Source organism: Sylvia atricapilla, chromosome 19 (assembly GCF_009819655.1).
Source record: "Sylvia atricapilla isolate bSylAtr1 chromosome 19, bSylAtr1.pri, whole genome shotgun sequence".
NCBI lineage: Eukaryota > Metazoa > Chordata > Aves > Passeriformes > Sylviidae > Sylvia > Sylvia atricapilla.
The window spans coordinates 2,014,084-2,039,390 of NC_089158.1; the positions used below are offsets into that span (position 1 = coordinate 2,014,084).

Genomic DNA, 25,307 nt, shown 5'->3' on the forward strand with positions numbered 1-25,307 from the left:
CAGACAATGACCTAACTGCTATTTGTAACTCAGACCAAGTGCAAATAGGCAGGGGGCCTGAATGTCAGGGAGTGTGGTGGTGGAGACAGAAAACTGTGGAGCAACACCATACACTTGGTATATTTTCTACCCTAAAGTGGCAACAAGTTGTTAATCCTGAGGACGATTACCAAACTTCTATTCCATGTTCCATAGCAATGGCACAAGAGCAACTAAATGAGACAGATAAGGATCAGGCTGCACCCTTCATAGTTAAGAACATGCAGGCACACACAGCAAGAAGAGGAAATTAAATGCAAAATGCTGCTGAGTAATAAATCTTAGAGTAGCTTAGTTTCTCTAGGAATGATGCCTCTGGCGAGATGTGTGAGATCTAGAAGTTTTCAAATCAAAGCTCAGTGGCGAAATTTTGATGGAATATGCAGTCCTTTCAAAATAAAAACACTTTGCAAAATTGAGTTTATTTTGCCAAAATCTTATCCTGGAAGAAATTTCTAACACTATTGGAACATTGTGTTTTGGCATTTTTGTGAGAAACCTTTTCACTTTTGACCTTGAATCACTTTCCATTCTGATATTTAAAGTTGCTTTTGCCCTAGATTCTATACTAAAAGGATATATTTTCAAATGTCATAATTTAACCAAAGTTCATGAGGAATTACATGAGCTAAACAAAACATTTTGGCCAGCCTCAAACACATTTTGGTTTTAATTTTCCTTCGTGGAGAAATTCAAAAGTTTCAAGTTTTGTTCCAAATGAAAACAGGTTTCAAAGTCTTGCAATTCTTGGCTAAGTGGAAATTCCACCTTCTACCTTGAACTATTACTGCAAGTGATCCAAACTTAGCTAATGCTATTTACTGGGTGATCCAGTCACCCCCATATCCAGAGTCCTGCTTCCCAAGATGGAGCTTCCACCCAAGGGCCAGATGTGCTCTGGGCTGTGCCCAGCAGCCTTGGATGCCATAAAATAATGGAATGCTTTCCTTTGGAAGGGACCTTAAAACTCCCTTGGGCAGGGACACCTTCCACTATCCCAACACAGGTTGCTCCAAGCCCCGTCCAACCTGGCCTTGGACACTTCCAGGAATGGGGAAGCCACAGCTGCTCTGGGCAACCTGTTCTAAATTTAGGGGAGTCAGAGTGAAACACAACCTCTGCTGGGCCCCTACCCTGGGACAGTGTGGGGACAGGACACTGACCCCTGTCCCATCAAGGAGCAGGGGCAGAGCTCATTGGATGTGCTGACCTTAGGACAAGGGAGAGCTCCTGAGTGCCAGTCCAAATAATATTCCTTGCAGAATAACTCCCATGTGCTTTAATTGCAGGACAAATCAACCCTTAACATAAGGTGCTATTTGTATAATGAGTTTGCAAAACCCAGGGTTGCCCTTGGGGCTCAGTGAGCTCACCTGTGTGCTCACAGTGGAGTGTGGGCCCAGAGTGTGCTGCTCCGGAAGGAACAGCTCGTGAGGGACAGGCTGGAATAACACTCTGCTCTCTCCAAACCGTGATTTGGGATGACTGACCTTTGCCTGGTACAAGCTTAAATATGCTCCACCACATACTGCCAGGGACGTAACGGAAGGGACGTGTGGAGCAGAGTTAATGATGGAGATCTAATGGCACTGCACTTCCAGCCCTGCAGACAATTCTCCCTCCAACAGGCTCCAAGAGAATGACTTGCAAAACACCTGAACAGGAGGGCTTGACGTGGTCACCTGCATTCCTGCTGCAGAGCACTTGCCCAAAGGGCAACCTCCTTCCAGCCTGGCTGCTGCTGCAGCCCACTGCTATTCACCACAAGGGAAGGCAGCACAAATCAGGCCCAAATAAATAACAACTCCCTGCTTCTGGAGTTAGAGTAGAGGGAGTAAACAGCACCCCTGAGGAATTCATCTGGCAGATGTGAATGGTCAGCATTTCTTAGCACTCTGCTGCTCTGTGAAATTCATGTTCAGCTCCCAGAATTCACTTAATTCATGGGCAGGGGCAGGACTCGGGGGCCAAAACACAGGTATTTGAGCCAGTGGCATTCCTTCAGGGCATGGTGTTCCTCTCCCACTAGTTTTGTCCATGTTACATGCAGGTATAAACAATCACTCCTAGACTTCCCCACTGTCTTTGTGGCTCTCCCTTTGCCCTGTCCCACCTTCTCTCCCACCATGTGTTTATACCCACCATGTGTTTGTGTTGGAATTCTTGAAGCTGAAAATTTGGATTTTGGTTTAGAGTGGTATATATGGGGCAAGATGGAGACTTTAGGGTGGAGGTTAGTTGTTCTTTTTTCACCTTCTTCTTCTTCTTTCCTCTTTGTGGGTTTGGTGGTTTTCTCTAATTGGGTGAAAAAGGTCTGCATTGTGAACCTTGGGTGGTCATTATTTAGTCAAAAATATAAATAATATGGGTGTCATCTCGTTATTGAGTGATTAGCACTTCAATGACCTCAGAAAGAGTTAGAGGCATCCATTTAACCTCCATTTTCTAACTTGCTAGTTACAGCTTACAACTCGTGAGATTGTAATATAGATAAGAAATAAAAACCACTGAGTCCAAACACGAACACTGCGACTCCTGTGTATTAATCCTGGCTCTAACATGAAGAAAAGAGGGTAAGAAATCAACATATTTGTCCCCATCCCTGTGACTCACCTTCTGCCTCCCGTGGGCTCCAGTGCCCCGAGGGGTCGCAGGGCATGGGAGAGGAGGCGCTGAAGGCGTACTGCACCAGGACTCTTCCTTCTGCACACAGATCACATGCTGATCCCACTTCTCTAGGAGGCCAGGAAAACAGGAAAACACACCAACTTAGTAACAGCTGAATGAGCTGCTTATTCAACTATATTAAAAGCAATAAGACTTAAAATTCAGGTCCACTTAACCCTCTTTTCTCAAGGCACTGACAAAAGTGTTTTCTGATGCTGACCTTCTGTAGATTTAAGTCAAGAGCCTGTGTAGAAAGCATTTTTGAGCACTCCATCCAACACAAAATGACAGCCACCTGGGAAATTACATTCACCTATATTTTTTCCCCATCCTGCACTGGACCCAAACATGACAAAAGAAAACACACGTTGCTTAGAGGTTAGAGGAGAGGAATTTGCCTCAATAGTTTGCAGATCTATTTCTGCTCCCACCATGGATTCATTTATTGCTTGAACTTGTAGTATTTTTAGGATTGTCCTACAAACAAGATTGGATGAGCAGAGAAACCCAGTTAAACACCAATTCACAAATCATGAACCGGTTTGGGTTGGAAAGGACTTAAAAGATCATCTCATTCCAACCCCCTGCCATGGGCAGGGACACCTCCCACTGTCCCAGGTCACTCCAATCCCCAATGTCCAGCCTGGCCTTGGGCACTGCCAGGGATCCAGGGGCAGCCACAGCTGCTCTGGGCACCCTGTACTAAGATCTCACCACTCTCACAGGGAGTAATTCCAAACATCTAATCCAAAACTACCCTCGGTCAGTTTAAATAGGTTTGCTAATACATTCACTAGATCAGCATTTAAGCTGATATAAACCAGAGTAACTCTAACATCCTCCATAAAGTTAAGCTGATTTATATCAGCAGAGGATGCAATTCACACAGTTCAGTCTTATGTTACTTGGGGTCACAAATTTGGAACCCTGTATGACCCAAAGTACATGGTTATTTACCCCAGCAAGCTGCTTACTATTCAGAATTAATTGTTCTGCTTTAAGGAACACTTTCTCCTGAAATGGAAAGTTAAAAATTAATTATCCTAATGATCAAATGCACCTAGGAAAGGACAGAGGTTTTAGGCAAACGATGTGTGTGTAACACAGTGTACTCTCTCCACTACTCTAGTTAAGAACAGCTTGAATCAATTATTAAATAATTTATATCAACTATTATAATCAGCTATGCAAATTTTAACCATCATAACCACCACTGCATGATTTATTTCAGGACTGCTTTGAAGAGAGGACTGTGATCTTCAGGCAGAGGTTATTTGGGTTCCTCAGTGGCTGAGCCACTCTGACAGAGACAGTGACTGGCTGAACTTGTGCAATGCAGGAAGGGATGCACCTGCTGAAAACACTTGAAAAATGCAACATGGCAAAGGGGTAGAATAAAGGACACAAAGGTGGCCTCCTCTTCCTTTCGTGGTCTGTAACACTGGTAATGAAAAAATGTGGGCATGTTGTGAGTAACTTCTCTCCGTGTCTCACTTCACCCACCTGCACCACTGGTGTGATGCTGCCTCCCTATTTAATTTCTCAGTGCGTGTTTAGTAGAGGCTTAGGTGTCTGACTCAGCTTGCCTGAATAATACATGCAAAAAACAAAATTAAAAAAAATCAAGAAACCTGAATAAATGGTCCTGAGAAATCAAAATGTAGAATTACTGTTGTGCAGTTGTTCTTCAGACACTCCCATGAACAGTCAGGATAGAAGTCCCTGCAATAATAATCTTTCAGTTTCTCTACAAAAAGACTCCTGGATTAGCACTTGGTCCTGGATGAGGAGAGGGCTCTGAAAGCCAAGTTTCCACAATTAGGACTGCTTTTTTACTCAAATTAGCAGCTATACAATTTCATCACAGGCTGCCATGGTGGAAAAAAAGTGTAGGCTTATGGACAAACATTTCCTTTTACCAGTGAGGACTTGGAGGTAAGAGAGAAATCACAAGGAGCATCATGTGGGAAAGGCTATGAGCAAACTTTCTCTTTTTACTTTTCCAGTTTGGGAGCCAAACTCAATCCTGATGTAACTCCACTGGCTGAAAGGACTTACACAGGGGATGACTCCGTAGTTAAAGTTTTTGGTCTGCAGACTCTTGCACACAAATCCTATAAAGAGCCATGAATGTCAAACCTAATTATGGAATTGCATTTACAAGCTTATGAAAACCTAAGCCAGGTCCTTATACCTTAGAAAGCCATGGACAACAAGAAAAAAAGGAACATGTATTTGTTCAAACCCACTATTAATTAGGAATGATAGCCATATCTGCCACCTTATACACAGTGGCACATGACTGCCCAAAGTGCAAGGTAATGGAAAATCTAGACTTCTCTGTTTTCTAATAAGCCAAGTGCTGGGGAAATTCCAGCTTATGAAGTTCAGAGCACAGGAGGAATTCATTCCTACAGCATGATATTTCAGTGAAGTGGGTTCAAAATCTAAAGACGCCTAGTGAAAAACAGACCATTTCCTTCAGGGCCAGCATCAGTTCAGTAGGCAACTCAAAACCACTAAAAATCTATGATTCCTTTGGGTAATGAGTGCCTATTTACAGACTAAATTCAAGCTGCTGTACTTGAAATTCAGGATTGGTCCTCTCCTCTCTAAGGCACTGAAACTTTCCAGCAAGGTTTAACAGAGTGATTATCAAGCCTAGCCATATCTGGGACACCACGCTGACCAAAATATTTCCTTGCTAAGAATGAGATAGAATCAGATTCATGGAAATTAATGCTGTCACCTCAATGAAAACTTGGAGAAGCAGATGCATTCAAAGATTTCTGCCCAAATTCACTGCAGAGCCCCATGACAATAACTGTTCACATCTGCCCACGCATCTCAGACAGGAGGTGCATGAATGGATGCTCAGAGACAGTAGATGAACACATCCAATGGATGCAGTCAGGAAATGAAGAGACTTCTCTTTTTCTTGCTTGTTTTCACTTGTTTCATTTGCTTTATTGTTATTTTTTTATTACATGTTATTGTGTGTACATTTTTTCATGCTTTTTTGAAAAGGGAAGGAGAACGGGAAGGATTCCAATCCTGTGGGCAGCAGCTACAAGAAAAAATGTTGGTTCTTGATATATTTGATTATTAGAGATGCCTGGGAGCTCAACCAGCTGCTGGAGCTTAGGGTCAAAGCACCTTGACAAATTTACCTGCAGGTAAGTGACTCTCTAGAGTGAGAGAGCAAATATCAATTGAACACTCTGAATAAGCCAGAAGAGTCTGTCAGGAAGATTTTACTGCTCTTGTGTCTACTTCGGCCAAATCGTGAGAACACAGGAGAACCACTCCCAAATTTACAGGAACTAGAAGTTAACATTGGTCTCTGTCCCTAATCCACATAAGTAATCAAATAATTAATTTGAAGACCCTATGAGGAAAGCATTGAATGCACCTATGGCAGAGTTGCATCTAAGCAAGGAACAGACACAGGGTCTTTACTTCCATGCCTCATCTCCCGTCAACCTGTCAGGACCTCCCACAGACACAGCCAGCCCAGTGCTATGTTTTTAAACAGAAGGCTAAATTTCCCCTCCCTGACTTTCATTAAGCAGAGGTCACTGCCTGTGCACAGCTCTGGAGAATAAAAAAGACATAAAAGGAACTTGAATTACGCCGAGCACGCCCACAGCAGCATTGTAATTGGGATCAGGAGCGAGCTCTGGGAGTGAAATTCCTCCTCTTCCCTACTCCCAGCACTCAGAAGGGTCCTGGAGCAGGGGAGCTGGACCCACTTTTGCCAGGAGCCAGAGCGGAGGTGTGCTGCAGGACCACACCTGATGTGCTCCTGGCCGTGGGGCACCGTGAGCCCCCCGAGCCCCGCAGTGTTGACGTCAGGTCTTCATTAACAACTGCCTTGCTCTGGGGATCTACTTCTATAGGGCCACAACACTTGCTAGTGTAGCCAGAGCCATTCATCCTTTGAAGGCCCTTTTACACTGTCAAAACAGCAAGGGAAGGGGCCTCTGTGCATTAGAAACCAGGCCCAAGGCACTCAGCAGCTGAGTATCAGTCTTCTGTTTTTTACATGAATAGTCCCATTGAAGTGAATGAGTTTATTCATTCAAGTGAGGCAAGTAAAATTTGGGCCAATGGTGTGCACTTTGTGTAAAAATATCTGCAAAGATTTACAGTATTCCCACACACAGATAAGATTATACTTGGCCAATTTTACCTCCTACTTGTCCTGCACAGTGACCCAATTTCACAAATTGATACAGGCATGAGTCTCTGACCGAGCAGCGCTGGACACAGTGGTTCTGGAAGTCCAGCACGTGGGCTCTTCCAGGATTAGTCACTAGAATAATACTATCATCCTTGTTTTGATTAGCAAATCAAAAATTTGGGCATGTTTTAGACAAGATCATTTATATGTTTCAGTGACATTTTTAAATGGTCACGGCAACATTTCGGTATCCGTTAGCAATGGGAATCTCATTTTAACAAGGAATTGGACTCAAAGTATTTGAGGCTGTCTCTTTAAATCTCTTCAGTAATACTGAGCACACAGATTTGAAAACCCAAAGGACTCTTTTTTTCCTGGAAAATCACTCTTTATTTAACATATGATAACTCTGTTATGAAATTTTAGATTTAGCAGGCTATCCACTGTGTGTTATTTAAGAAGCAAGTAACTAGAGGTTATTAAGAACATATTGATTGAGTTATAAGAAATATGTAATAAAGTCATATTTGGTTACATAATAATTAACTCTGCATCAATGTATTTTTTAGAGGCAGATGGCATTTATTTAACACACAATAAGCATCTTCTGAAATCTAAATTAAATTGGAGAAACTTAATTTACCTAAAAATGATTATGGGCTGAAAAAATTCTGAATTAATTTTCAGAACTACATGAGTCTTTTTCACAGGTAAGGAATAAAAGGATTCGGTTACAAAACTGTAATTAAAGCAAACACTGTTCAGAGCACAAGACCTCTCTTTATCAATTCCTAACAGGATTTGATTTCCCTCTCCATATTAATCTGCAATAAGGGTGGAAAATCTCATCTGAGCAGAAAATAACAGCTCTCTGCCTAGTGGGATCAAGTGCAAGCTGGCCACTGAAAGGGCCACAGTATCCTGGCAGTGCTGGAGGGAGTTTCATCCCTGATGGAGGTAAGTGGTTTCAAGGTGCTCTCCCAGCATAAAGCAGCAGTGCTGAGGCAGCTTTTTGGGTGCTAATATGTTTGTAAATTTGGCCTCCTGTGCTCCGAACTGCTGCGGTCCTGAAGGACACTCCAAGTTTGCTCTCTATGAAACAACAAAGCAAGAGGTGGAGAAAAAATGCAAACGGGATGTGAGTTAATGGTAATGCGAGAAGGTCAGTGATTTGGGAAGTTCTCTGCCAGGACTCCCATAGTTCCTGCAGCTCATCCAAGAGCTGCACAAGAGCATTTAGATGAACTACCCAGTTACTCAGGTCATACTGGGGCAGAATTGCTCTCAATGTGGGCTGCAATGCGGTGCAACTCCTGTCCAGAGCCCTACGTTTTCCATTACTGATATCACATTAATGCTTGCCTGCCACATAGGAACACACCCCTCTCCACTGACCTACAGGACAACACTCACATCATATCCAGGGGTCTGGGACTTTGCTTTGCTCAATTCTCATCTCACATCTACAGCTCAGAGGACGAGGGAGCATTTGTCCCTGTGCCCAGTCCAGCCACCTCCTTGCCCACGAGCTCTGTGTTGTAAAAACAAGACCCACTTTGTCCTTGGAAAGGGAATGTGCAAGGGGAGAAGGGGGGAACATGCAGGCACAGCCAAAGCCCACAGGTATTCGTGAGCAGCAACAACAGCAGGAATAACAGGGTCAGAATCTTTGATTGAAAATTCCTCCTATAACATATGGAGAAAGATTTGCCCTTTACATGGCAAATCAATGGCCTTCAACTGAGTGCTACAGGCTGAGAAAGGAAGAGCAGACAACAGATCAATAACCTCCTCAGTATGAACCAATTTAGGAAAGAGCCTTAACCCAGGCTAAGCACAGCACATGACCAAGCTGTGCTCCTGGAGTGGGGCCTCTCCCCTTCCCATTTTTCCAGCACAGGAGTACAGAGCAGAGCATGATCACCTTTCAAAGAAGTGGCCATCGATGGGCGGAAACCACTCCAGGGTGACAGAGGCGGAGGTGCGAGCCACGATCTGGGGGGCGATGGCCACGGGGGCTGGTTTCTTGGTGGGCTGCCAGCTCTGGTACACCAGGTCCAGGTAGCAGTGCATCCTGGCCACCTGGTTGGGCGTGAAGGAGTCGGTGCAGTCATCGTCTGGAATTCAAACAGAAGCCACATCAGCCACGTGGGAGAGGAGCTGGGAGCGAGGGGAAGAATTATGACCTGGTGAAGGGCCAGGCTGGGGTCCCACAGCACTCCAGAGTTAATGGTCTGTGAAGGAATTAGCACAGCCATCACTTGTGGAGGCAGGTGAAAGGAAACAATGGTTAAAAAGGAAGGAAATAAATCAATCAACGTTCCCTCCCCCTGACCTGGGATACACCTGAAGCACCCAGAGGTCATCCCTAAATAAGAGACATGGAGGGGAGGAAACAGAAAGTTTCAGTGCAGCACCTTCTGGTCAGGATTTGGGCCACCAGTGGAGCTCTGGGTTTAAAAGAATTTCACATTTAAAAGAATATCCCTGGGAAAGGATATGGAAGAGTAAAGGATGGTAGTGTAAGAAAAAAGCACTGACTGGGATTCAAGCAAACTATGGGGAACAGATTGTCAGATCTCTTAGATTAAAACACCACAGAATTTTAAAATACATAACTTATAAAGATCTTAAATTTTCTAATGAGCAAATAAAAATGTTCTGAAAGATCAATTCAAAATATCATTCCAAACACTGATAAAAACGTAAATTTTTTCTGTAAAAATTAATTTTAGTTCTATAGAAAAATCTTCTCCATTACCACTATGATCCTAACCCCTTTCTGAACTTTTCACAAACATTTCTTGATATTTCATATTTCTTTTTCATTCAAAATGGAGAAAGAACTATGCTGGACAATTTCACATAAATATCCATTTCTCATTTCATCTTGTTTTCCTCAAACATGATTTGGCAACAAGAATACATCCAGTGCCCTCTGAACACCATACAGCTTTACAACTACAATGCCCCAGAGAAGCAGAAAATTGCTGTTTCTCTATTGTGCAGATCCCAGAGGGAGTCAATATGTTGTGCAAAGTCACCCAGCAAAGCTACGCTGAGGAACTTGATGCTAAGCACTTCAACCATTTTTCTGGTGTTCTTCCCATCAGATGAAAAGCTCTTGAAAACACAGAGTGTTTCTTCACATGTGCCTGCAGAGTTCCCAGCCCAGCAGAGCTGGGTCCCAGCTGGGATCCAAACAACAATGACAGTTCTGCACAGGTCAAGTGCTGCACTTCTCTGGGGAGATGCAGGTCACCGCAGGCTGCTCAAGTTCAATATTGTGACAGCGTTAGGAGGTGCTCTGATGTTTGCAAGTCTGTGCCCTGTGGTACTCCAGAGGAACAAGAAAATGTGGATTTCTTCTAAAGACAAATGAGTATTTGCTGGCTGATTTAAAACCTGGCCACATCTTCCCAGAAATGCAGGCAAAAGGAGACAGACCCTGCTCAGACTCCAGCCCTCCCACAGTAGGGACACACCAGCTCACGTGTTTTCCTGTGACCCTCTTCTGATCAAACATGCACGGCAGATAGACAGACACCACCCGCTTGATAATATCTACAAATCCCTGTGGGTATGCAAAAAGCTGCTTTAATGTGACATCTCTGGATTTCCTCAATAATTACCGATGGTCTACCCCTGAGCACGCTGTAAAAGCCATAAATATTCTTCACGGAGGCACAGAAGGAGACAAAGGCCCTTAATAGCCATCATAAAAGAACAATAAAATATATATAGGACAAAGCAGTGGGACAATGGCACAGGAGAAAGATGACCTGCATTCTCAATCTGTTTAAACATCAGCACAGGCTGTGTCTGGGGGAAGGGGAAGGGAGGAGAGGCAAAGGGGAAAGGTGTTGCACTCAATATCAAGAAAGGGTCAAGATCCCCAGATAATACAATAATTAGAGGAATTCTATACTTTGCTGGGATGATGGGATGATTACTCCAACAGAATTTAGAGGACAAATTCATAACGATTTCATGAAAAGTCATCTAAAGGGCTAACTTATTTTATGTTTGGGAACACCACAGCTATTTGGACTTGTAAAAATAATTTACAAGTCCTGTTTCTCACACTACCTAATCTTTTGCCCATTGCAACTTGGTATTCCAGGAAAAATAAAACTTATCAGTCCAAGTCAGTGTTTTGCTCAGGGCTGGGATGGATGGGACAGATGGATGGGACAGGAACAAACTGACAAATACAATATGATCAAGCTGTACACGAGCAGCAACACAGAAATGAAAGAAAGGCACTTCCTAGAACTCCATGACCTCAACCTACACGTTTCAAAGGTATTTTGAGAGCAACTTGATATCCTGATATATTTTACTCCACTGGCAACAACAGAAAAGCAAACAGATTCATGCTTGAGCTCTAGAGATATCTATCATGTCTCTTCACTTAATTTTTCAAGGGAAAAAAAAAAAAAAAAAAAAGAGGTTTCAGCTCAGAACACCAGCACACATGTAGCTCCCAGGAGCAGATGGGTATCTCTGTGGTCTGCCTCAGCTCCCGAGTCAGCTGGCAGGGCAAGTTCTCTTTGGAAGAAAAGAGCTCAGAGTTTTGAAACAAGCCCTCTCCACCCCTCGCCACATCCACACCAGCAGATTTGCTGGGGGGATTTTGTCATCTGGAGTGGCTCAGATAAGACAGATCTGAGGGGTGTCACCATGAGGCTGCACTGGGTGCTCAGTCTCCTTGCCCTACCACAGGCACCACAGCACAGAGCACACCAAGGAGCTGACTTGGTGTGTTTGTCCCTGAAAACACCCTCTAAACAAACAGAAAAATAGAGAGAAAACTTGGCATTGCTTTTAGCTAGTGCCACAAAGGGCATAAAAGCATTTTGTTTATAAATCATTTCAATCCGTGCCCCAGATGACATTAAACACTTTGCTTCTCTACAGTTTTATTACAGAATAAGCACTCCTGTGACCTTTTGAGTAGGAAATCTGTGTTATTGCCTGGAGTATAAAGGTGCCCTTCAGAGTCTGTAAGTATGTTGGTTGCCTTTAAAATGTTGTTGATGCTGTCAGCTCCCTGTCATAGATTGTCACAGCAGAGAGACCCTGCAGCCCAAAACAAGGGGAAATACAAGTCAAGGTATCCCCTGTTCCTTCTGAGAAATAACAGAGGAGCTTTCAGCTCTCCTTGAGCTTCCAGAGGTGCATCAAGGACCCCACTCCAGCCTCATCCAATGGGACAGGGTCACAGGAGCAAATGCCCTCTTTGAGATATACTCTGCTGGGAGGAATGCCAGAACCTGACACATCTGGGCAGCAGAGCTGTGCCTGCAGAGTTGTAACCACATCAGCTTTTACTTTAAAGGGGTGGTTTTTACCACACTAGTATGGAGCCTCTGTTGCTGCACTCCCAGTACAAGCCAGCACAGCACACTGGTAGTCCTTGACCAGGCAGAATCCCACTGTTCATATTCTAAAGATGGAACTGGGATATGAGTGATTCCAAACCAAACCTAAACATGGCATTTCAACAGACTGGAGGCACGAGCAGTGCCTCATTAGTTGTCCACTTGTCACAGGGTTATCTGACAGCCTTGATGGTTTCAATATTCACCTGGCATTCTGTATCTCCTTGGCAGAGTATAAACAATCCATGGATTTGAGTTTTTCAAAGACCTCATAGATCAGGCATCCAGATCTCAGAGAAATAGGGTGTCAGGTTTGCTGTAAAGCCTTTAGGAGCTGTTTTCTTAATGCTTATCTCATTTCTTCCAACCCCCAAACCTTCTGCCCGGTCTTCACATGAAACTCTGAGAATTTGGGGAAAACTGGGATAAAAGAAGAGGAGAGCTAGAAGAGGCTATCAAACCTGATCCTTCATCAAACCCTAGACCTATATCAGCATATAGGAATGGAATATAGTCCACAAGGAATGGACTGAGAAATCAGGGGTGATGCTGCAATTCTTTGTTCCTGCCCAGCCACAAGCCCAGCAGAGCCCGGTACCTGCGTAGCTCATGAAGTTGCTGAAGGGCGTGTTGAGGAAACCGTGGAAGCCACAGGTGTCATTGCCAGGCCCGGGGTCCCCACACAGCTTGTGCTTGGGGGCAGGGTTGGTGTCACTGCAGAGGTCCCCCGTCTCGAAGGAGGGCTCTGTCTCCATGCAGGGGTCGCTGCAGGAGAGGATCTCGGAGATGCCGCGGAAGACGTGGTAGAGCCCCAGGCTGTGCCCAATCTCGTGGATCATGGTGTGTGTGTGCCCAGGGATCCCGTAGAAGGAGGGGTTCAGCACGATGCCACCTGCAAGGAGAAAGAGAACAGTGCTGAGTTTTGCTTTGTGTTCCTCAGGACAGCAGGAGAAAGGGGAGAGAACACCTTCCTGAGGGTGAATGCTCTGGCAGTTCCTTGGATCCTCTGTAGTACAGACAGGATTTTTTGTTGTTGTTGTTGTTGTTGTTGTTGTTGTTGTTGTTGTTGTTGTTGTTGTTGTTGTTGTTGTTTTGCAGAACCAGACACATTTCCTGCCCAGCAAGTTTCATCTCACCCTTAATCTGGGGCTCTGAGGAGGAGGAACTGTGGGACAAAACTCAACATCCCGAACCAAAAAGACTGCAACAATCAGCCTTTCAACTGAATAAACTCAATTTAGGGTTTTTTTTTGTTAACTTAGAGGAAAATCCTGCATGAAATTACTTCCTACTATGCAATTTTAGATAATTTCATGTGCTTAAAGAGTGTGACTCTGCCTAGATAGGTGTAAGCAATGTATTTGACACCAAGAGTCAAACAAAACACATCTGGAACACTCTGTGTATAATATTCCACAGGGTAAAGATGTGAGAAAAGCCTATTAACTTCTGAAACACCATGAGAATTGCAGAAGACTCCACCAATACTTGCAAATTAAGAGCTGGACAAAGCAAAGTGAGCACACTCAAGGCTGGAGCAGTTTTTTTCAGGCATGTTGTGGAGGCAGCTTTGGAGTGACTGTCAGAAGCACACTGTTCATGTGTTCAGGCAAGCCTGGCTTGATCTGAACTGCACAGTCCACTAATGAATATGCATTAAGTCAAAAGTGTAAAAAAAATTATGAAATCCTGGGATGTGATAACCCTAAAAGAACTATGTGGTTATTAAATGTTTGCAAAGAAAACTAATGGTGTTTTCTGTTGTATGAATTAAGAGATGTGTAAATAAGCAAATGGCAAATTAGTCAGGATTTGCAGTACATTGAATTAATCATATGAAATATATTTTTAGCTCAGTTAGATGTACCTTTGTGTTTAGGATATGCTTGATATTTTCATTATTTAGCTTTGTTGATATCAACTTTTCCAAGCCTTTTATTTAAAATACTTTTTGTGTCGTGCTTATCATGAGAAGAGGAGACTGCTGTGTAAAAGTTACAGTGGGAATACAAATCATGGACATGGTACTCTAATAATTTAGTGAGAATGAGGAGAGAAAAGGTTTTGGCAGAAGGAAATTTATCAGTGGCTGTAGCAAAGGGAAGATGAGATCACCGGGTTCTGATGCACTATAGACCCTTCATCCTCGTCTGCCTGGAGACTTGGTTGTAAAAAACGTGAAATTAGAGGAAAATGAGACCACAAAGTTCTTAAGAAGTCTTCTAAATTCCACTCTCAAATGACACAGAACCAATTAGGTCTATACCATCCTTCACACACTCTGGCCTGCTGCCTCTTCACAACCCCTGATGACATGACTGCCCCAGCAATCAGTGTCAGCACTCAGCATCCCTACAGCTACAAGGATTTACCTCACATCTAATCTGAACTGATTTTTTGGCAATTTAAGTTCGTGACTTCAAGTCCTTCCTCACACGGATATGAAGAACAGAAGATTCTCCTCCCCTTTCATCAGCTTTTATGAGATTGTCATCATCCCCACTTCAGGCTCTTTCCCTTCAGTCTGAATCACTGTAATCCCTTCAGCCTTCCCTTGGAGCTCAACCCTTTTCCTAGACCTCCCTGACTGTGGTTCTGCTTTGATTTTCCCCATTACCTCACGCTTTCCTCTAAGAACAATATCCCAAACACAACATTCAGCACTCCAGCTGAAACCGTGTCAGTGCTGAAGGGAGAGGAAGGAGCACTTTGGATGTCCTGAAGCGACACATGCACAAAACAGCAGAAGAGAAAAGACCTTCCCTCTGAGCAGGAGCACATGTGGCAATGTGCACAGGGTGGAGAGGAGCCCCATGGGCATGTACAAATACATAAACATTATTTTAAAAAGAGAACAGAGAATTTAAATACGTACACAAAAGAGTGAATAAAATCTGCCACAGTGCAGCATCTTGTCTACTATATCACATGTGGCATCTGCACCTCCTTTTCATCGCCCTGAACTGTTCTCCACATTCCCAATTAATTATATACAGAGCTACCAGCACACAGCTCCACACTAAATTCATGATTCCTCTCTCTCCCCATCTATACAATACAATACAAGCTCTGATTCTTCTGGTGCTTCATCTCTGTCCAGGTAGAGCCATTTATACCCAGAGTGGCTTGATATACTTTTTGGGGTTCTCTATCCCAAAAAGAATTCCAGAGTTGGTTTCCTAGTGGCAGGAATATTGGTGAGATTCCTCGGCAGGATGTGCCTTCAGTAAAGGCTGGTTAAATTGTTCTGGCATTGGAGAACACTGAGGCAGCTGGAGAAGGAGATTTTATTTTTGCCTTTGTTGAAAATTTATTTTTTTTATAGCTGTCAAGAATCTAAATCAATTGCAGTTTTACAGAAAAGATAAACTCCCTCACCCAGACAATCTCTATCCCAGCCTTTAGATCTGCACCACAGGACATATTTCATATTTTTTATTAAGTACATATTGGATTTATAGAAGAGAGTAAAAAAGATTAAAGATGAATTCTTACAAACCAAGCACAGGTCTGGGAGGGCTATTATGACAGGAAATTATGAGCATTATTTATTTATTTTTTACTTTATTTTTTTTTTTTTCCCTTGGCAAGTCAAATTTAATCTGTTGTCCAATGTCTATTCTTTTTCTTGCAAGATCTTTTTTTGGTCAACGAACTCTGTCAGTGCTCTGTAGGAGCTGAATTTAAATTGTTTTGCTCAGGCATGATGCTGGCAATTAGCTTAACGAAGTGACAGAAGAACTCATCAGGGCTTTGGGCCAGCCCTCTTGCAGAAGGTTCTTCTTGGCACTCTGGAGCTCTCCCCTTGTTCTCTGCTCCCTCCCATGGCAACACCAAGGGAAGTTGTGAAAATCTTCATTTAGGGAAGGAGCAGCTGTATTGCAGCCATATCCACTTGGGCAGTGACACTGGGGCTGATGCTCCACAGGGTCACTGAACCTTCTGGGCTGGGAAGGGACACACAAGAACCACTAAATCCAACTCTTCAGCAAATGGCCCACACAGGGATCAAACCCACAACCAGCAGTTCACACTGGTTGTCATCCCAAAGTGATAGAAATCCCATCATGTGGGTGGTGCTCGAGGCTGGGGTTGAGATGTATCTTTGGTTTTGACAGATGCTGTCATGGGGAATAGTCACTGGTGGGCATTTACAGAACGTTCTGGTCTGGGTGCTCCCAAAAGGAACACAGAGATGAGGCTGCAGGCAAGCCAAAGTGGAAGTGGTTTCAGTTCCAGCTGAGCTCTGCAGGAGTGTCAGTGTGTAAGTGCTGCTCCTTGAGAAGTGAGGTTTGCTCACACTTCTTCCAGAGCAGCTGCAGAGCTGGAGGTTGTAATAAATCATTTACTAAACTGAAGGAGGGCAGCCAGTTCCAACTGGCTTGGTCTGACCATGGAGCCTCTGTCTGCTGTGGAGACAGGTGACCATAAAGACATGGTAACATCTCATTTTGGGGGTATTTTTGACCTTGGAAAAGCCCCCCTGAGTGATGGCTATTCCATACAGCTCAACTTCCATTGTATGTTTTAGGATAATAACTGCTGCTTGCTCTCCTCATTTAGGTTTATAGTCACCATATCTTTTTTATTAAGCCTAACATGGAGTTGGGTAATATAAAAACTGGCTGAAACAGTCTGTCACAAAGATTTAACTTGGCTGAAACTGGACTTCAATTCCAGCCTAGGAAGGTCTGGACAAGCTGGAGAAATATCTGGAAAAACCTATGAGAACTCGTGCTCAGAGGACATGACCAGACCAGGTTTGCAGCTCGTGGGAGGTTTGTGAATTTAGGAGAAGCTCATACTGACTCAGTCAGTGCCTGCGGAACCTTTTGCGGCTCCTCTGACATTTTGCAGGGAACACAGGTCCAGTGGCACTGCAGGGGGCAGTGAGTCATTTGGGAGGCTGCAGAGCTTTGTCTGGACCCCTGGGTTCCAGCAGCAACCTGGTTATGAAACACACCAGGAGATCTGCACGGCAGTGAACTCCTTCCAGTTCCACTCAAATGAACACTAGAAATACAGTCCCTCGGCTGTTTGCTCTTTTGCACATTGTAAAGAAAAAAACAGCAGTAGATTTTAGCTACAATCTGTGAGCTAATTGGATACTTGCTAATGAACTAAGGGTCAGAACCTAACAGGCCAAGGTTAAAGATTCATCTCTGTCTCATCCCCACACCTATCCTCCAATCTTCTGCAAGCTGCTCCCATGGAGTGAATGCCCTGTGAAGTCGCTTCACTGAAAAGGTGAAATACTTTCAGCTTGACATCATCTACAAATACCATAATATGTCTTGGGTTTATAACCTAATATTTTCCTGGTTGTGAGCCAGTATCTGGGAATCGTGAAATACTTTTTTTCCCCTGACTATATATTAGAGGAATGATAAGAAATCAGAACAGAGCTTAACGCATATTTGTCTTTCCTTCTTAGTGCCTGAAAAGAATGCCTTGCAAAGAAGAAACATCTTTATCACTCACCTAGATGCATCAAGGCTTCTTTGTCCCAGGGCCAAGTTGCCACTCCAGCCAGCTCCTCCTCAGAGGAATTGGCAAAAAAGATGTTGAGGTGTGTGGATCCATCCAGTTTGAGTATGTTCTTAAGTTCATTGACATCCAAGTATGCCCTGTAGAAAAAGAAAAGCATTTTTTTCCCTAAAGGTGACACGAAAGCAAAACCTTGAAGAACTGCTGCAATCCAAGCAAAGGTCTTATAATACTCTGCATATCAATCACCTGAAATGTTTTAATAACCCACTCCCAAACTTTGATTACTTTGCATTCATGTAGTGAATCTCATCTAAAACTTCAGGCCATTGATTAACTAAGACCACAAAATCCAAGGTAAATACATAAAGCTGTCCACATTCTCAAGATAAGTATAGGAATCTCTTTATTATGAATATAATTAACCAAGTACTATGGTCAGTAAATCTTTCTACACCAGCAGTTAGCTTTGCACATTTCCTCTAAGCTGTTTGTCGTTGTTACCTCTAATTTTCCTTCACAATAACAAGTTTCACATCCTCAGGCTGGCACCACAACTAACACCAGCTCACAGAGCCACTCCTTTAGCACCAATGGAAGTGACTTGTGCTGAAACCCACATGCCCTAAGCCTGACATCCCAAGGCTGGTTGGGAGTTGCTGTTTCCAACAGGCAAAGTTGTGCCAAGAGGTTTCCTCGCACCAGCTCTCCCCAGGAGTGGTACCATACCATGACAGAAATTCCTAAGCCTCCTTAGGTCCTCCCAGGGTGAGAAGCATTTCTCCTTAGCTTTTGGGATGCCTGGAAATCACAGGGCAATCTGTTTGCAGGCAAGCTGAGCCAACCCCTTAAGTTTGATGGCTCTTGGAGGAACTTTTTTGCTCCTTTAAAGGAGTAGAGTTTTTAATACTGGAATACAGGAGCCACTTGCCAGTGCACATACCTTGGTGCCACACTGCTTGCACTGTTCCAGCTCACAGTAAAGCTGGAGAAAATAAAATGTGAAATTAAACCCATTGGTTCTCTGTTTCCAGCTCACACTGGCTTTTGATGTAAAGTGTTGTGATAAGAGAAAAGCTAGAAGGGGGAACATGTTGTAGTATCTTCAGTTGACAGGTGGAGACTCCAGAGAGGGAGACCACACTGAGCCAAGCATGGTCCAAAGGCTGTAAGGAGCAGACACCACCATGGTCCTGAGCTGGTTGATTTCCTGCTTCCTGGAGTCCCCCTTTGTGAGTGTGCAAGGCTCACACAGCTCTCCCAAACCACAAACCCCAACAGGCTCTGAGAAGGGTTCCCTGCATACTTTGCAAGGCCTTTGATACCAGAAGGGTGAAGAAAAAATGGGGGAGTTGGCTTAGCACCAAGATCTTTTTGTCCTTTCCCGGAGGACTCCCAAATGGAAAACACATTCATATTTCCACAATAGCTTCCCCTGCCACTTGCTGAAGTCATTGACTCCAAAATAGCTCATGGCTGGGTGTCCCCAGGCCCTGGCTGACTCATGGAGGAAGATGTGCTCTTTGGGGACACCAGTGGAAGGGGATGTTTCTGTTCCATACAGTGTTTATCTTCCAATCAAATGGGGACGTCATCCTGAAGGACAGGTCAGCACTGTGACCCTCTACACATTTCTCATCTCTCCAGTGTTCTCAACACATTCATGGAAAATATACAGACCTTCCCCTTAGCTCCTCAAGCTTGTCCTGCCTGGATCTGCATAACACTGTGAGGCTCTGCTCAATCTACTCCCTGGATCTTCTCTGAGCCTTAGAAAACATCTTTTCCAAGCACGGGCTCCTACTTAGACACATCCATGAGCAGTAGTTTGAAATTACATGTGAGAACTGATGTGCAAATGTTCTCAGTGTGAGAGCATTGGGGGAATGTGTGACAGGGCTGTGACCTCGGGGAGGGGACAGTGTGTGCCTGCACCTATGGCAGCATCACTGGCAGTGAGCAAAAGTGTAAGAGGGAATGTGGGAGCGATGTGATGCTTCATGAAAAAGAGAGGGACAGAAACAGGAGCACCTGGTCTGATCAGAGCAATGTTTCTGTGTTTGTACCACAGCAGGAAGGGAGGTCCTGCTGCCTGGGCTGACAGAGGCTGTTGACTCTAGATGCAGATGCTTTATGCACATGCAAATCCCTGAAGGAGTAACCATAATCCTACTCTCCTCCTGAGATTACCATTTTTATCCTTCCTCTTCTCTCATGGTTTCAAATAATCTAAACCAATATTTCTTTATTCTCAGCTGTCTCTTTCCTTATTGTTGACACAATCCAATCCCCATTTATCTCCTCAGTGCATGGTCACAGTTGTTTTTTCTCTTCCATGTAGCCCATGTGCTCCAACATCCAGAGCTACATGTATTATTACTGCAAAAAACATCCAGAGCAGGCAGCATTTAACTAATTGGCCTGTGATGGCAATGCTTCACTGAGCCTGGACTCATGCCTCATGTAAATCCATCTACTAAGTCCTTTGGACTTGGGTTTCTGATATTTCTCTGACCACTTTTCTCTGCTAGCCAGGGTAAGGCAGTGAGTGAGCAGAATGTATTTAGTGGTGGAAGAACAGAATGCCAAGAGGATTTTTTAGTGGAGGACCTGCCCGGGTGTAGGTTTAAGTAGATCATGCTTGGAAGGCAGTAAATGCAAACTCCTTCATGGAAGCAGCCAGCAACCCCCAGCACGTAAACATGCCCGAGCCCTGAGCTCAGGCAGAGCCCTGGGAAGTGTGTGAGGATGTGCCTGTGTGAGCCAGAGCAGAGATGTGAGTGTGGCAGTGAGGGCTTGGACACTGCACGCACGTGAGGCAGCCAAGAGAATGTGAGGAACCGGTGTGTGCGTGTGTAAGAGATAAAAACACGGGCTGGAATTCCTTCCTCTCCTTCCTCCCCATGTTTCTAATAACCTCCCATCCCTATCCATCATCGCCACATTCCTACACTCAAGGAGGCATAAATTAACTACTTTTGCAGTTCATGTCCAACTCCGTAGCCGCAGGCAGCAGACCCAACAGTTACCAGGTCAAAATAGCTTTTAGTTATTGCTTTGGACTGGGCTGACTCCCCCCTGCTCCGTTATCAGCCCAGACTATCTGACCCAGTGCAATCTGTGAGCACTGCTTACACTTCTCAAGGTTATGTGGGTCCCCTGACAGAGGACATTATGTCTGTCACATGGGCTCATGCCAGAGAGAGCCAAAGAGCCCAGCCTTTCCAGCACTGCCAAACTCGCATTTCAAAGATGTGAGTGCAGTCCTGGAAGGGGATCAAAGCCTTTCCAACTGTCATTAGAATATTTCCTTTATGCATCTCTCTGTGAGTGCCAGCAACATATTTCATAAAATTCATTGGCTCGAGATGGTACCTCCAATATAAACCTGAATGGGGGAACTGTCAGGGCAAGTCTATGTGGAAAACAAAACAAAACCCAAAGCACAACAAAACACGTGTAATTCCTGTAATGGAAAAAACATACGATGCTGTGAGCGTGCCTTGCTGGAGAAAGCCTAATGAGCCTATTAGTGCATCATAAAAGGCCTCCTTTGCTGGAATCTGTTTTAGACATAGAAATTCTATGGGCTGTTTAAGGCCATTTGGGACACCAAATCATATCAGGCAATGCTCAAATTCCCACCCAGATCTTTTCATCAACTTATTTGTTCAATGCACACGTTTGGTTTCTTTTTCCCTTTGCTGTAGTACAGAGAGCCCTCTGAAACAGTTCTGTGCAGCAGCTCACCCTTATCCAGTGAGCCCCAGCCAGGGATATGGATCCCATGCAGTGCTCCAGTTTCAGTCTAATGGAGTTTTAGCTCACCCAGCAGTGTCTCTCAGAGGCCCTACCCATCACACAGCCCACCCCATCAGTCACCCAGCCATTATCCCTGAGCCTGTCTCATCTGTCAAACCCATTTCCTGTCCATTTGGGCTGTGACTCGTCCCCAGGGGATGAGGTGAAGCCCTTGGCCACCAGCCCCACCTGCCTGTGGGAGCCACTGTGAGGAGCTCCCTTTGCTGGACCTTAGCTCCACATCCAGACCCAGCCACAAACCTCTGTGCTGAGACACAAACACATTTGGCAATGGCTTTTAAACTCAGCTGATATCAGGTTTAATCATAGTAAATCTGATTTTGGTGACTAGAATTGAGCAGTTTTGTTGGGGATTGGCAGCTCTTCCTCCTGTTTTTTTTAATTCCAAGTCAGAGTGGTTTCCCCAGGTTTCCCTGACGTGGCTGAGCTGCAGCCTCTTGCACTCCTGGCTGAAACACAATGAACACAGAGTCTTCCAGACCTCATTGTTAGGAAATTTCCTCATGTTTGCTCCCGGTTATTCTCTATTTGCATTTGGTTTGTTTTGTTTTGATTTTTTTTCTTCAAAGACAAGTGTCAAGACAAGTGACAGCAAGAAAACAAACAGGGGACTTGAGAGATTATTTTCAAGATCCCACCCAAACACAGAGTAGGAACTTTGCTGTCTGCTCACTATGGAGTATGGTCTGCAACTGCCTGGTGGGTTTGTTAGGAACAGAAGGCACCACATTTCATCCTTAAAAGAAACCCGACCAACAACAACCAAAACCAACAGCACCTCCTGAATTGGGAAGTCCGCCTCAAAATATCTCAATTTTCAGTATTGGCATACAGTGTCCTATGCTTTACCTACTGGGTTCAGCACCTGGGAGGACAGGGGAAATATGCTGGAATCACAGGGACCCAGTGAATCACTCTTCTTCCCAAGACTCCTCTTTTCCACTCTCAGGAGTGTCAGCCCAGACTAAACCATGGTGTGTGGTTTAGACAAAGAGAAAGCTTTTTTTTTTTTTTTTTGACAGCCCTGGAACACTCTCCATCAGCCTGTGACAGAGCCATGTGTGATTCCCAACATGGTGTGGCTGACAGGTCTCAGGTTCCTGTGCCCCTCCAGGTCTCATCCTGACCCCAGGACTCAGTGACCAATGACCACAGCAGTCAGTGTGTCACAGTCACCCCCCACGTGTCTATCCTGGTTGTCCAACCCACACAGGGTGCCCAAGGGCTCAGGGTGCAGTGGACATCAAGAGATTCTCAATATCTGCAGTGGAGAGCAAGAACAGTTTTGAGACAAAGGATGTTCTTCTAGAAGACTGTGGCAAGAGCCATGACTGCAACAGCACTGAAAGCTGACCTTGAAATGGGGCCATTTGGCAGATGTGCACAGCTGTAATTTATCTTTTCTCTTGTGATTTCTCAGTCCTGGGTGGTTAGGCAGCTAGCTGTCCTTCTGGAGAGGCAGTGTTCGTGGCAGTGTGAGAGCTGCCTTTTGCCCTCTGTCGTAGAGTCACAGAAAAATGAGCCTGGAAAGGATGTCCAGAGACCACAGCTGCCAGCCCTTCACCCCAAAGCTAGGGCATCTTTGTGTGTCACCAAGCAAATTTTTATTTAGCTCACTTAAAACACACATGACAGGGACTCTGTCACTGTCCCAGTAACCTGCAGCCCTTGTTTCAATTCCTTTATGATCAGACAGTTCTTTTTTTCTGAAGGTCTACCTAAATCTTTTTTTTTCTCTATTAGAGGAATATTTGTGCCATTCAACCACTGACAGGGAGTCAGTGGATTCCCTTCTTCTTTACCAAATCTATTACTTATTTGAAAGCCTGTTATATCTCCTGTACACCGTTTCATTTTTAGGCTAAAACCATTTTATTTCCTCAGCCTTTCTCACTGCTTTTAAGACCTCTGCTTGTTTCTGATGCTCTTATCTGTACTGTCCACATCTTTCCCAAAGGCAGGTCATCAAAAGGGGACACAGCCCTCAAGCTGAGAGTTTATCAGTGACATGTAACTGCTACGTTTGTCCTGTCTGTCACCTCCAACCTGGCACAAAGACACAGTAGAGATTTCAGACCTCTAAAATATTTCTAATTTTTTTTTTTTTTTTAAAGCCTGAAGTGTTACAGGTCTATAAAAAAACTTGTATAAAAATAAAGACAATCTACAAACTCTCTTTAGGAGCGGACATGCAATAAAATTTGTGCCTGACCTGATGTTAAAGATTTGCCTTTGCTGGCAAATTCAATTTTGCTCCTCATTTCAGACGGATTGCCATAAATCATGTGCAGCAGGAAGCGTGCCTCATCTACTCAGTTTAGTGTTAATTTAAGACACTGGTGTAAGTGTAGTAAAAGTCATTATAATTTATTGATAAAGGTATAAATCTTTCCGTGATTAGGACAGAGCCTGACACAGAGTGGAACCAGAACAGTACAAGAGAGAGGCTCCAGGTCCCGGTTCAGATCCAGATCACTGCCTGTGTTCACACTGAAATCCAAGTGTGTGACTGTAACTCCAGCCACATCCAACCCAGGCAGCGCCTAGGTCATGTCCACAAGCATGAATTACAAGCACTGTCAGCACATGCAGCCTTGGCAGCTCTGAAAGAATTTGGGTTTATCTGCTGCAGGAAGATGTCCTCTGCAGGCCCCGAATCTGATCTCCCGTTACAAGAGAGAAGAAATGTTTTGGCAAAAAAAAAAAAAAAATGCAATACCCATAAGGATCCAAGAAAAGCCACTTAGGATAATTGTTCAAATATAAATCCAGCTCCTTGGGTAGGTTTGTAGCCCCTGCTGAACTCTGTGACACTCTGTGACTCTGTTAATGCATTCAGGTGAGCCTGCTAAACCTGGACCAGGGGTTTTCATATCACTGACAGGTTTTAGAGTTAGGATCGACCCTTAAACAAAAAATAAAGCAAAAATAAAAGCCCATGTGGCTATAAAACTCTGTGTGTTCATTGATCCCAGGTTTCTCTTTTCCAAACTGAATTAATTCTACCACTAGGATAGTGACTCAGGCTTTACTCACCCAATTAAACAAATACGTAAAAATAAATAAATAAATAAATTATATATATATATATATATATATATATATATATATAAAGAAAATAAGAGCTTTACTGCAAAAAATATGGGAATTCCTTGCGTCTGAGTTTTCTTCGTCCTGCAACAGAGACTGAGAGCACCTGCTTGCTTGAAAGTAGAGAATTTTTACTGTTTTCAGGTTATCAATTTCATTCTATTTGCTTTGAAACCCAGGCTTTCCAGCAGGACAGCCCTAGAAATACACAAATTTCTACTGCAACTATAAATCTATAGGACTGAGAGGAAAAAAAAACACCTGATACATAAAGGAAATTATTTGCTGTTAAGTTCTAAAATCAGTATTATCATCTTAGAACATTAAGGGCACATCCCTACTTGGCCCTCTCTGACCTCATAAAAGACTTCCAATAAATGATACAGCTTTATTTCAGGCAATCACTTAACTCCTGGAGGTTTTTAGTGCAGGAACTACTTGACTCAATCCTGAACCACAGCAACAGGTTGGAATAAACTCAACGCCTGGACTTCTCCAGACTCTGTGCTGGGTCCTCTCTTGGTTTGTCCATGTGAACCTGCACTCTGAGCCAGCCTCTGCTCTCTCTGGGCTGCACACAAACATCAGCACCGACCGTGATGTATCTGCTCCAGTGTAAATCTAGAGTTAGAGAA

General features: G+C 44.0%; 1 protein-coding gene across 1 annotated transcript in view; it reads right to left on the reverse strand.

The window, feature by feature from the left end:
- PAPPA (pappalysin 1) overlaps positions 1-25,307 on the reverse strand; it is a 175,839-nt gene that overhangs the window by 106,207 nt on the left and 44,325 nt on the right. The window contains exons 3-6 of the mRNA XM_066332468.1: positions 17,755-17,900; positions 12,872-13,165; positions 8,814-9,006; positions 2,653-2,774 (exon numbers count right to left, since the gene is read on the reverse strand). Of these exons, the coding sequence (XP_066188565.1) occupies positions 2,653-2,774; positions 8,814-9,006; positions 12,872-13,165; positions 17,755-17,900 (755 nt within the window). The remainder of the gene's footprint in view (positions 1-2,652; positions 2,775-8,813; positions 9,007-12,871; positions 13,166-17,754; positions 17,901-25,307) is intronic.